The following is a 14,643-nucleotide window of genomic DNA, read 5'->3' on the forward strand; positions in this document are numbered from 1 at the left end:
ACAATAATAAATTAATGTTATAATCTGTCAAGCAATTTCCGTCAGAGGAAAAATAAACAAAAATGTAGGCGCGAAGGGTTATCATCCCTAAGAAAATTTGAATTTGGCGCTTTTTTTTCTACTGACAAAGTTGTTCCTCGTACTTTAGTATTTTATTCTCAGAACCCAATTATTGTCAATATAAGAGGACAACAAAACGTGAATTAATAATGAGCTGCAAATTTAAGAACACACAATGAATTATATTTTGAACCATGTAATTTAGTGACGGGGGTTTGGAGTTTGCCGTCTCTTCTTTTCTATCACGATTTATTAATTACCTATCAAACAAATGCAAAGTTTGCTGCCTGTGGCATTAACTCAACTCTACGCCACTGATGGGAATTTGTGACCTAATGAAATACCTAACACTAAAATAAGTATTTATTTAAACCAATTAGTGTTCTATTGAAAAGTAAATGTCGACAAACTATTGAAACGTGATAAGCTTAATACGCTCTTCATATGGTCTTCACGTAATTAAATTAAAAACCAAGTAATTTCTTTAAATTTCAATGTAAAGATTTCATCTCTACTGATTATTTACATGTAGATAAGGCACGATTTCGGCGTGTTCATTTAATAGTTACACGAAATCCTTATATTACGTACTGATAAGGCGTTGATAAATAATCGTGTTTCGTATTATATGACTCAGTATTGTTATTATAATGTAGACTGACAGTCGTATCTTTTTAACTAATTTTCTAAAAGAAAATTGTTTCCGTATTGTGCGTGTGTTTAGTGAGATTTATTAGATTAAGTTTTTAAAATTCTGAAATAGAAAATGGGTAAATAAACTATGATTTGTGCTTTGAAATGTTCCGCCGAAACAAAAGTAACGATGTTGAGAAGGAATATACCAAAATTCCTTTGGTGGATACACTGGATACACCGCCCAGTAGAAAAGTAAGTGCTTAATATTACATTCTCGCACTTTTTGTGCGTGATAAAAGTTATATTATGCCCAACTAAAAACGAGAACAAAGTAACTCTGCAGATATTTTGACAGCACAGACTGTGCAAGTCAAAATTCTATGAAATTATGACGTATAAATACAATGCACAGTCTGTGCTTGCAAAATCGTTGCAGTGTTAGCTTGGTTTTATAAATTATAAAAAAAAAAACGAGAAGAGATAGCGTAACAAAATTCCCGGCATTTCGGCTGTTCTTTACAGCTGGCAACATCAGTTATATGTCAAACTGTATCATTCAGTGAATACATTCATTTCGTCCATCCATTCCTTGTTGCGAATGTCATTCACTCACCACCTGTCAGTTTGTGTCTGTCGTTCGTGGGTCGTGTTGTGGGTTTCGGTGCTCAAAAATGTATTTCGAGGCCTAAGCCCAAATACATTGTGTTAACAATGAAAAGTAGTCCCAGTCGTAAATATGAGAGTTTTACCAACGAGCAGCAAGGGAAGGAAACGGATAAATACTCGCTAGACAGTCAAGACACCGCCAGTCTGGTTAGTGAAATTATTGATTTCGTATTGTATACCTTTTGAGATGTTATTGATTTAGGTGAGTAGTTGTGTTTAGGGTTAGTTGTAGCGGTGACCTACGTGTACGTAGTAATTATAAATATATCTAGGAGCGGTATGGAAGGCAGATAGGTTATAGGGGCGGGATCCGGTTGAGGGCTGGTTGGGTAGAAATTAGCCACAGTTTACGTCGTCATTTATATACGACCTAGATCGTTCTACTTGGACGCAATGCACTAACTATTGATTTTAAGCACTGACTTTTCATATGCAAGTACACATATATAATAAGAGTTGTTTCCAATGAGTCACCATGCGTGTTTATTTTTCCCGTTTACACTTTCTCTGTGACGTGAGAAGCACTTTTACTTCTCAATTAAATTCAACAAGTAAAAGGAACTCAAAACTAACAATGACCTTGTGGTGAAATTACTTTCTTTGTCATTTAAAATGAGACAAATGAATACACATTAAAAAAGTTGGACTTGAAGTTAAACTGTTATCTTTGGTAATGACATTCAGTCTGGTCATAGTTTATCAGTAGGTATTATATCTTGGGGCTTTCCGTACTGTCTAAAATTAGAAGAATTTAATCATAAGCTTATATGCAGGGATCTTTACTGGTTATTTGCAAAAACTTCAATATAACCATATATTTCGGTTTATCCGATACTCCAAATCTAGGACTCAGTTTTGTTTTTAGATAACAACTTCGTATTATTAGATTGCCCAATTAGAAATCAAATAATTAACAAAGAACGAAAAAATACCGTTTTTGTTCCCATACAAAAAAATCCGATCCCTGCTTATATGGACAATGTGGTTTAAATTTTTGGAGTTCAATTAATATTAATATTTTATAATTTTTTTTTATTAAATTCTTTATTTCGAAGCACTTAGACTCCATAGCTGTTATTTATAAATGTACTCAAATCTATGTTATTATTATTATTATTTAAGCCATTTAATTCATTAATAATGCATTTCATAATTAAATTAATAAATAATACATTAATAAATTAAATTAAATTAAATATTATCAAACTAATTTACATGCATTTTCAAATCAGTGATAATTTTATACAATAAGTTTAGTCATTTTTTATTATTAAGGACCTCTTGATGAGTAAAGGCCTCCTCCATTTTACTCCACATTCCCCTGTCTTAGGCTATTGTTACCCAATCGTCGCTGACTTTCTTTTACCGGGAGGTCCTGCCCATGTAGTGACTCTTTTTGTCCATTTTTTGTTGTTCATTCGTGCCACATGACCAGCCCATTTCCATTTTAGTTTCTTGCAATGTGATAGTGCATCGATAATTTTAGTCTTTTCCCTTATAACCGTCCTGAGCCAATCTCATCCAGAAGTGAGCCGCAATCTTTAGAATGTCCATCCAACATGCCACGGACGCCAGGCACTCCTTTCTTCTGAAAGCGGCCACCAAGGCTCGGAACCGGTATATAAAATACCAGTAAATACCGGAACTTTTATAAGAAATTATATTGTAACCTAAAAAATACCGGTTAATTCGACGAGCGACGAGACAGCCGGTCGGCTTGGTGGTGTCATGGTATGCCACGTAAACATAGACACCGACATAGGAAGAAACCGGTTTTTATTGCTTTAAAACGTTAATTTGACAAGAACTGTTCTTATAAAAACCAGTTTTAAAATAACGGTTTTTCGAGCGTAACCGAAATTAAAAGGTTTTGCGCCAAGTACATGATAACCGTTTAGAAGCCAGTCTCTCAGCGGTAAGGTTGCGAACCCTTAATATATGGTCTAACAGCATAGGAGCTCTCCACACAACATGCCTGGAAAAGGTATATGACGAATTTCCAGTGCTTAGGTCGGGCACGGATCGGATTCACAAACAAGCTATCTTTGACAAAAGGTACAAAATACAGTTATATGAGGACGACAACCACGAAGGACTCAATCTCCGGGAGCTGAGAATCTTCACTGATGGGTCCAAAACAGACAGCGGGTCGGGCTCCGGAACCTTCTCAGAAGACCTGAACATGTCAATCACCACACCGCTAGGAGCCCATAACTCGGTATTCCAAGCTGAGTGCATGGGCATCTTAAACGCGGCGGCTGCCATCATTGCAAGGAAGGTAGTAGGATCCTCCATCCGCATACTCTCCGACAGTAGAGCAGTCTTAATGGCTCTAAATAGCCATATAATTACATCCAAACTTATACACGAATGCCACGAACGACTAATGGAGGTATGTCATAATAATAATAAGATCACTTTACAATGGATCAAGGGACACAGTGGATCCCGGGGTAACGATGCTGCGGACGAGCTTGCCAGGCAAGGATCGGGTGCGGGGGCGATTGGTCCGGAACCGATTCTTCCGATACCGTTTAGCAAGGTACGCTCAATGCTGCTGGCACGTACAGGGAAACTACACACAGAACACTGGCTGAATCAGACTGGATGCAGACAGGCAAAAGAAGCCATGCCTGGCATCAACGGAAAGCTCACAAGGGCGCTCCTTCAACTAGGGAAGGTCCGACTGAGTATGGTAACCAGTGTCATAACAGGTCATGGACTATTTAACAGGTGTCACAGACAGTCCCTTATGCCGAGGATGCATGGAGACAGAAGAAACAGCCTCTCACGTGGTGCTGGAATGCAGCGGAGTGGCCCCATACAGGGCAAAACATCTCGGATCCCCGAGAGACCTCCCTGAGGTCCTACTCAACATCAAAGGTTTGATAGGATTCCTCGAGGAGTTGGGCTGGCAAGAGTAGCCAACCCTCCACCCCCCCTTGTCACGCAAAATAGGCGCCAGTCGTCGAGTTGCGGAAAATCGCCCGAACTACAATACAATACAACGGTTTAGAAATATAACCGGTTTCGAACCTTGGCGGCCACCATTCCGTTATCATTTTGGCCCAACTGCCATCACTCTGCCTGGCAACATCCATTTTAATTTGGTAACTAAAATTTTTTTTAACTAACAATTAAACAACACTAATATTTTTAACAGTATAGTAGTATTAAAAACACTTATAATAGCTTTCCCTAGAACAGTTCACACATTCCTATTGTTTACAACATATGTTTTCTCTAAAGCTGACTCAGTCGGAGTTATATTTAGTACATTCACTTCATACAGTGATACTAAACAGAGATTTGTAATTAATATTGCTGTTGGTTTTTCTGGTGCTGTAATTCCATTGCAAAGAAGAATAATATAAATAACTAATAGTTATTTATATTAAGTATATGTATAGCAAGCATTGACATATATATCTAAGGACGGGTCTTACGGATAAAAAGAATGGGTCCAGTAATACAGCGATTTCACGCACACTAATTCGAACCGATCGTGCAGTCTAACGCCGCAACGCGCATGGTTGATGAGTTCGCATCACGCGCGCGATTGGTCGCAACTAGTTGCGTTAGACTGCACGATTGGCTCGAATTCGAGAGTGACACCATTGAACTAGCCATTCTTATTGCCCGTAAGGCCCGTCCTTAGATATATATGTATGTCAATGATTGCAAGCGAAAGATTCCAAAATTGAGCCACGAGCATAGTGAGTGGTTCGAGAAGTGGAATCTTGAGCGTTGCGAGGGTTTTAGGGCACAAGGGTTAAATAAAATTTGCCTCCGAATGAAACAAAAATTTTCACCAAACCAACGCGAGGAAAATACTAACTATGAAATACCAACAAAAACGAACCAAATCAAATCCAGATAAACGTAATAAAAAAAAACATTCAAAATCATCATTTAAAAGTCTATTCTACCAGCTAACATAAGGAAACTACTTAAAAAAAATTTGCTTCCATTAAGTCTGATTACTTGTGGATGTGGATAAAATGCAACTTTCTCATTAGTTTTGAACAATCAAGAGGGCCTTCACCAGTTGGTGTGGTGAAAATATACATTCTGCCGACCGGTCTGGCCTAGTAGGTACTCTCTGACTACACTTACTGCAAGCATTAGCGATCAATCGATCATTAATGTCTCAATAAAAACTCATAATTTTAAAACTGATACGGGACTTAATCGCTACGTTTATTATATGGCCTGACGTTTCGAGGGTTGACGTTTCGTGTACGGAGCAGAAACCTGGACGACGTATGCAAAACAGGAGCGACGGCTCAACACTTTTCACATGCGCTGTCTACGCAACATTTTAGGCATAACTTGGCAGGACAAAGTGACAAATCAAACGGTTCTTGAAAAAGCGCAGCTGCCCAGTCTTGCCGCTCTTCTCAAACAGAGACGCTTGCGGTGGCTGGGGCATGTGCACCGGATGGAATCCTCTAGAATACCTCGACGTGTCTTGCTTGGTGCAGTTGCGTATGCTAAAAGGAACGTTGGAAGAGACATGTCAGCATTTGAAATCGACCACCATGCCTGGGAAACTTTAGCTGAGGACCGTGATGGATGGCGCAAGCGTGTTGTGGAGGGGAGAAAGCTATGCGACCAAGCCTGGTTTACTACGTTAGATAGCAGAAGGTGTCGCAGAAAGCAAATCGGGACTGGAACCTCAGGAGGCATGAGCTTTCTCTGCCAAAAATGTGGGAGGTCGTGCCGCTCACGCATCGGCCTCCACAGTCACCAAACCTGTTGTCTAAACAGCAATGCTTAAATCGTCTGCAATAGACGCAAAGGCCTGTGATGATGATAATGATGATGACGTTTCGAACGTGACGTTACGTTCGTGGTCACAGACAGACTGGCGAGGAATTGTATCAACATCTTGCTGCGCTGGTTTTGCGAACTACCCGCACTTGATCTTGATTATTCACTTGTACGCTAGGGATGGTATGTGTTGGAATGTTTTTTCACCCTTACATTTGCTAATCACTGGATTCCACGAGGACGAAATTACCTGCTTTGTTGGTTTAAATCAATAAAAACTGTTCGCAAGAATAAACGTTTGATTTACTGTCACTTCGTGATATCACTATAACTATTTTAAATTGTTGTGGCGTGGTTACTATAATTTTTATTATAATCGTTGCAAAATTTGTAGCTTAATTTTAATTTATGGTCTCTTATGTGTATAAAAATATTACGATTTTTACCTATAGGGACGGTGTGCGTTGGAGGAAGGGAAGGATGAAGGCGTTAAACATATACAGTCAGCTGCAGAGATGTAGATGTAGTGGTAGGGACGCCCGGCCAGAAACAGGCGGGCTGTCGATCGCGTGCTGCGTCCATTCAGCCTAATTCCCTGAAGGAGCTGCAGGTTACTGTCCCGGCGGCATTCCCATACCAATCTCCTCAAATCTTCTTTTTCCTGCAGAACAGAAGGACATCTTAAAGTTCGACGTCCTTTAGTTCGTTTTCTCTTACGGAGTCTCTACCGAATGTATTGTATCGCAGTGCCGCGTACATGATACATTCTGCTAGTAGATGGAAACTAGTTTCCTCCTTACCAGCTGCAGAGATTGTTGACCCTCCTGCAAACTAATTTACATGAAGGGGGGGGGACTAATTTACAGATATCTCTGCAGCTGACTGTACACACAATTCACGCCAAAGCAAGTGCTGTCATCTACCGTTTCCTTGTGCATAGTAAATGTAGGTTCTTACATCTTGTGTAGCTCACATTATTCTCGTGTAATTCGTGCATTATTACTCGTGTAATCTCGTGTACACCCGTCAGTCTATTCTCGCGTCTCAATTTGATCGTATGTCGCTTATGTATTTATAATATATGTATTCGTTTTTTTCCTGAAAGATAGAGGAAAATATCTAGTTATAAATAAGTGTGTATGTGGTTTGGGTTTAAAATATGGATAAAAGAAGAAATTATCGGGTAAATGTTAGGTTGTTAATATTAGAACGCTCGTAACTCCTTACCTTCTTTGTACTTTCTATGTTTTTGTAAAAACATAACATAAGCATCTAATACTGTTGCTCGAGCCCAAAGGGCTCACCACGAAAATGGAGAAATCATTCTAAAATTAAATCTTTCAAGGCAATTTTTTGTCCCGAGAGTTGAGGGGCTAAGCGAAAACAAAAAATATTTTTGATCAGCAGCGTAGTGAACTAGTTAACAATTAATTACTGAGGTCATTGACAAAATCGTATTCTGTTTGTTATGAGAACATATTTCAATTAGAGACCAATTTCATCGTTATATGTCAATGTAAACTTTATTACTGTAACACAGAGCTCAAATTTCTCATTATTACCATCTTGTTACTACAGAATTTTTCATGTATCAATTACAATAAATATAGCATTATGAACGTACGTTATGCGTACAGGTCAGGTAAAATGATAATTCGCCTAAACTAAAAAGTTCCTCGCAATTGGTACTGGAAACATTGTGTTTTACGTCGTACCCAAATTCTGAATATAAATAATATATAATTAAACAGTTGAACTGGTACATACCTGTTTTTATATCCCCTGTATCGAATTATCAGTGAGCCTAATTATGGCAAAATAATTACGCCAATTTCCTTTCGTTTTCTTTGACGTTATCATGAACTTAAAGAAACCGTTGTCGCGAGCTACTTCGTAAACTCACTTGCAGCACAGTGCAAATCGCGCGTACTGATATAATACTTACGAAAAAGCACATGTCCGCCATCTTGGATTCCAAAATGGTAACGTATTTCGTAATTCGCACCCCCGAAAACCTAGAAAACGACAGCCGTGACGAGTTTTACGAAGTATTTCGCGAAAATTTCGTGATTTTTTCCGAAATCTTAGTAGCTATTTCTTACCCAATACACATGTCCAAAATCATATATCTATTATCCTCTAGCTAATAGATAGCGCCTGGGTTCATTTATCAATGAATGAGTCTAATTGTATCACGATAATAGCGCCAATTTCCTTTCGTTTTCTTCAGATATCACATTGATTGTGATAATGAATTAGCGTAACTAATGGATGAATGGAAATCGTTTCACGCTATTAGCTGGCTGATATGTTGGGTTTATTGACAGAGCGAAGTTGCTTTCGTAATTCATATGTAGGTATATATTCGTATGCCTGTTCTTTTCTACTTCGTAAAATCGTACATCTTGGCCAAGCCAAAACGTACGATTTTCGTACTTTTCGGATGATGAGCTGTTCAAAATATGCTAAAATGGAGTAGAAATAATAACAGTTCAAAAAAGTCCGATTTGGCATACTTAAATATGTAGTTTTTGTGGATTATAAAATAAAATCACCCGTTTCTGAAACACAAAAGGCTCGGAACCGGTTTTAAAAATATTACCGATATTTTTGGTTTTCCTCCGAACTTTCATAAGAAAGCGAACGTTTTAAGAACTTTATTGTAACCTAAATAAACCGGTTTATTCGACGAGACGATCTTGGCCTCTGACACAAGAGAGCCCCACTCTGCCCTATCTTGCGCCACTTCATGCCAGTTGGGTGTCCAGTGTATATTTTACAAAATTTGATCTAGCTGCGTAAACATAGCGCACTAATACAGGCCTCAGGACCGCTTCGTCCACAATCCTACTTCGTCACCTTTTTAAGTCGTCCAGAATGCCACGTCGTCAGCGTACAATTCCTAAATCGTCACCTTCCTAACTGGTCCACATTACTATTTTGACTACAGTCCATCGTCTACATTCCTATTTTGAGTGCCGAAGTTGTAAACGTCAACATTAGTGTACCAATTATTATTCTGACTGCCTTTTATAAATAATATTGTATGTATCATTCACTTATCATTTACTTTTACATTGCTTATTTCCAATTGAAAAGTTTTGTTTGCCTCGTTTTAGGCCTTCACTAATGCCAGCACTGTGGATCATATAGGAATGTGGACGAGTTAGCACTGTGGACTGTATATGAATGTGTACAAGGTAGCAAAGTAACGAAATAGGAATGTTGACGAATCAGAACAGTGGACCATATAGCCATAATGACCGCCATCGCTCTACGCGACATTTCCATTTTCACCACTTTGTTAGTAGTCCTCATCTGTGCGTTTCTCCAACTTCCTGTCCCGCACAGCTAAACTGTGGAATGAACTGTCACCCGCGTCATTTCCATATCTCAATCCAGAGACCACAATCTCATCTGATGAAGTGCCGATGCAGTCTAGGATGGAACATGCTTACCTAAAAGAGGTCTATTAACTCTCCATTAGAAAAGAACCTGGTTATAGTGGACTGGGAATAGATATGACCTTCAAACCTTCAAGAAAAAAGCGTACTCCCATCTAAAACGCACTTGCAACTCCTCTGCAGGATAATTGCGTACCATCAGCCGTTTTTTCTGTTTGTTTGTCTCCTATATGGTATTACTCTGTAGTGTGTATGTATGTAACATTTTGTACTTGTTGCAGCATTCCAACCCGGAGGAGCGGCGTGTTATCGACGTGGGAGTGGGCGCCGGCGACATGTGGATCAGCGCCGTAGAAGGGTCCATCCTCACCTGGGAGGAGGTAAGCTTTATCACCTTCTTTCCAATTACCTATAGTATTATATAGCAGAAAGACCAAGCTCTATCCTGCCTCGAGTAGCATTATACCTCTCGTGTCGAATGATGGCCTAGGGACCAACTAGGGGGTCTAGGGAACTGTCATAGGTGACAGTTCATTTTTATATGGAGTAACTGTCACTTAAAATATTTCTAGACATATTTAGGCACATGAATTTCATAAAAATACGGTAAAAACATATATCCTAAATTATTTTTTAAATTAAGATCCACCAAAAGATACTCCTTCAACCAGGGACCGGAAAACCCGTTCATTTGCCTTACCCGTTCGGAATGGGTAACCCCTTCATACGATAAGCTAATCGTTTGGGTAACCCGTTCAACCGGTTACCCAACAATAATGCTAACCCGTATTATTCAGATTAACCTAATCGTAACAAGTGGTTACCGCTTACAGGAGCTGATTCGGTTTGTGTTTTGCGTGTACTAACCGGTAACCTTTCGGTTTAGGGTAAGCCTTACCCCTCTCCCGCGCCTTTCCCCCGCCGCTGCGGCACCGCGGGAGAGATGGGCATTACGTAATTGATTCGATAGGTATATTGTAACTACCGACGTAAAAGTACTTTTCGTTAATGTTGACTTACTATATAGATGCTTATTTGTATCCGGTTTATAACAGGTTTTAGTAAGATGGCGGCCACACACTGTCATAAAAATCATCATTTTTAGGTTTTAGGGAGTTCAGATTTCGAAAATGATGACGATTTTGGAATTCAAGATGGCGGCCATGCAGTAAGTCATAAAAGTCGCCATGTAAATCGGTTTTTAGGTTTATGGGAGTGCAGATTTAGAAAAAGATGACCATGTTGGAGTCCAAGATGGTGACCATGTACTATGTCATAAAAATCGTCATGGATGTCGTTATATAGGTTTTAGGGAGTGCAGATTTCGAAAATCATGACTATTCATGACTATTTTGGAATCCAAGATGGCGGCCATGCAATTTGTCATAAAAGTCGTAATGGATGGAGTCCAAGATGGTGACCATGTCATTAAAATCGTCATGGATGTCGTTTTATAGGTTTTAGGGAGTGCGGATTTCTAAAATCATGACTATTTTGGAATCCAAGATGGCGGCCATGCAATTTTTCATAAAAATCGTCATGGATGTCGTTTTATACGTTTTAGGGAGTGCGGATTTCGAAAATGATGATCATTTTGGAGTCCAAGATGGCGGCCATGCAATTTGTCATAAAAGTCTTCATGGATGTCGTTTTATAGGTTTTAGGGAGTGCGGATTTCGAAAATGATGACCATTTTGGAGTCCAAGATGGCGGCCATGCAATTTGTCATAAAAGTCTTCATGGATGTCGTTTTATAGGTTTTAGGGAGTGCGGATTTCGAAAATCATGACTATTTTGGAATCCAAGATGGCGCCCATGCAATTTGTCATAAAAGTCGTCATGGATGTCGTTTTATACGTTTTAGGGAGTGCAGATTTCGAAAATGATGACTATTTTGGAATCCAAGATGGCGGCCATGCAATTTGTCATAAAAGTCTTCATGGATGTCGTTTTATGGGTTTTAGGGAGTGCGGATTTCGAAAGTCATGACTATTTTGGAATCCAAGATGGCGGCCATGCAATTTGTCATAAAAGTCGTCATGGATGTCGTTTTATTCGTTTTAGGGAGTGCAGATTTCGAAAAAGATGACCATTTTGGAGTCCAAGATGGTGACCATGTACAATGTCATAAAAATCGTCATGGATGTCGTTATATAGGTTTTAGGGAGTGCAGATTTCGAAAATCATGACTATTTTGGAATCCAAGATGGCGGCCATGCTTTTTGTCATAAAAGTCGTCATGAATGGAGTCCAAGATGGTGACCATGTACTATGTCATAAAAATCGTCATGGATGTCGTTTTATAGGTTTTAGGGAGTGCGGATTTCGAAAATGATGACCATTTTGGAGTCCAAGATGGCGGCCATGCAATTTGTCATAAAAGTCTTCATGGATGTCGTTTTATAGGTTTTAGGGAGTGCGGATTTCGAAAATCATGACTATTTTGGAATCCAAGATGGCGCCCATGCAATTTGTCATAAAAGTCGTCATGGATGTCGTTTTATACGTTTTAGGGAGTGCAGATTTCGAAAATGATGACTATTTTGGAATCCAAGATGGCGGCCATGCAATTTGTCATAAAAGTCTTCATGGATGTCGTTTTATGGGTTTTAGGGAGTGCGGATTTCGAAAGTCATGACTATTTTGGAATCCAAGATGGCGGCCATGCAATTTGTCATAAAAGTCGTCATGGATGTCGTTTTATTCGTTTTAGGGAGTGCAGATTTCGAAAAAGATGACCATTTTGGAGTCCAAGATGGTGACCATGTACAATGTCATAAAAATCGTCATGGATGTCGTTATATAGGTTTTAGGGAGTGCAGATTTCGAAAATCATGACTATTTTGGAATCCAAGATGGCGGCCATGCTTTTTGTCATAAAAGTCGTCATGAATGGAGTCCAAGATGGTGACCATGTACTATGTCATAAAAATCGTCATGGATGTCGTTTTATAGGTTTTAGGGAGTGCGGATTTCGAAAATGATGACCATTTTGAAATCAAAGATGGCGGCCACACATATTGTCATAAAAGTCATCTTGGTAGTCGTTTTTTAGGTTTTAGGGAGTGCGGATTTCGAAAATCATGACTATTTTGGAATCCAAGATGGCGGCCATGCTTTTTGTCATAAAAGTCGTCATGGATATCGTTTTATAGATTTAGGGAGTGCGGATTTGGAAAATGATGACTATTTTGGAATCCAAGATGACGGCCACGTACTATTTAATATAAGTCATCATGGATGTCGTTTTATAGGTTTTAGGGAGTGCGGATTTCGAAAATGTTGACCATTTTCAAATCAAAGATGGCGGCCACATATTTTGTCATAAAAGTCATCATGGAAGTCGTTTTTTAGGTTTTAGGGAGTGCGGATTTCGAAAATCATGACTATTTTGGAATCCAAGATGGCGGCCATGCTTTTTGTCTTAAAAGTCGTCATGGATATCGTTTTATAGGTTTTAGGGAGTGCGGATTTCGAAAATGATGACTATTTTGGAAGCCAAGATGACGGCCACGTACTATTTAATAAAAGTCATCATGGATGTCGTTTTATAGGTTTTAGAGAGTGCGGATTTCGAAAAAGATGATCATTTTGGATTTCATGATGCCGACCATGAAATACATATGTCAGAAAATTAGTCATGGATGTCGTTGTATAGGTTTTACGGAGTGCGGATTTCGAAAATCATGACTATTTTGGAATCCAAGATGGCGACCATGCAATTTGTCATAAAAGTCGTCATGGATGTCGTTTTGTAGGTTTTAGGGAGTGCGGATTTCGAAAGTCATGACTATTTTGGAATCCAAGATGGCGGCCATGCAACTTGTCATAAAAGTTGTCATGGATGTCGTTTTAAAGGTTTTAGGAAATGTGGTTTTCAAAAATGATGAACCTCAACCATGTGTATCGTAAAGAACTCGTCAAGACATTTAAAATGAGCCTAAACTCGATAGCATTATGGGAAGTCATCGATGAGTTCCGCTGACACCTTCCGATTCCACCATCAGACCTTCGTCACCATGTGTATCGTAAAGAACTCTTCAAGACATTTAAAATGAGCCCTAACTCGATAACATTACTAGTAGTTATCGATGAGTTCCATCAACACCTTCGGATTCCACCATCAGACCCTCGCCAACATGTGTATCGTAAAGAACTCGTGAAGACCTTTAAAATGACCCCAAACTCGATAGCATTACTAGTAGTTATCGATGAGTTCCATCAACACCTTCTGATTCCACCATCAGACCCTCGCCACCATGTCTATCGTAAAGAACTCGTCAAGACATTTAAAATGAGCCCAAATTCGATAGCATTACTAGTAGGTATCGATGAGTTCCATCGATACCTTCCCATACCACCATCAGACCCTCGCCACCATGTGTATCGTAAAGAACTCGTCAAGACCTTTAAAATGAGCCCAAACTCGATAGCATTACTAGTAGTTATCGATAAGTTGCACTGACACCTTCCGATTCCACCATCAGACCCTTGCCACCATGTGTATCGTAAAGAACTCGTCAAGACCTTTAAAATGAGCCCAAACTCGATAGCATTACTAGTAGTTATCGATGAGTTCCACTGACACCTTCCGATTCCACCATCAGACCCTCGCCACCATGTGTATCGTAAAGAACTCGTCAACATATTTAAAATGAGCCCAAACTCGATAGCATTACTAGTAGTTATCGATGAGTTCCATCGATACCTTCCCATTCCACCATCAGACCCTCTCCCCCATGTGTATCGTAAAGAACTCGTCAAGACCTTTAAAATGAGCCCTAACTCGATAGCATTACTAGTAGTTATCGATGAGTTCCATCGACACCTTCCGATTCCACCATCAGACCCTCTCCACCATGTGTATCGTAAAGAACTCGTCAAGACCTTTAAAATGAGCCCTAACTCGATAAAATTATTAGAAGCCATTGATGAGTTCCACTGACACAGGAGATGTGCACAGACAGCAAACGATAAAGAAAGTGACTATAATAGGAGTAATAGGTACTAAACAAAAATATACCAAAATCAATGCAACGCCTTACCATATTAGGTAATTTGCCTTAAACCTTAGCATGTGTTTTGAAATCTACGTTGTGCGCTA

At 39.3% G+C, this 14,643-nt stretch overlaps 1 protein-coding gene across 2 annotated transcripts in view; it reads left to right on the plus strand.

Annotated features, from left to right (window-relative positions):
• The first annotated feature begins 720 nt into the window (after positions 1 to 720).
• Positions 721 to 14,643, plus strand: part of LOC133533267 (calcium-transporting ATPase type 2C member 1-like) — a 67,361-nt gene continuing 53,438 nt past the window's right edge. The window contains exons 1-2 of one of the 2 annotated variants that reach the window (XM_061872225.1): positions 721 to 948; positions 9,821 to 9,919. In XM_061872225.1, the coding sequence (XP_061728209.1) occupies positions 859 to 948; positions 9,821 to 9,919 (189 nt within the window). In that variant the 5' untranslated portion in view covers positions 721 to 858. Of the gene's footprint in view, positions 949 to 1,330; positions 1,510 to 9,820; positions 9,920 to 14,643 lie in introns of those variants that run through there. The other variant, XM_061872224.1, reaches the window with a different exon arrangement.

The sequence above is a fragment of the Cydia pomonella genome, unplaced genomic scaffold (assembly GCF_033807575.1).
Source record: "Cydia pomonella isolate Wapato2018A unplaced genomic scaffold, ilCydPomo1 PGA_scaffold_146, whole genome shotgun sequence".
NCBI lineage: Eukaryota > Metazoa > Arthropoda > Insecta > Lepidoptera > Tortricidae > Cydia > Cydia pomonella.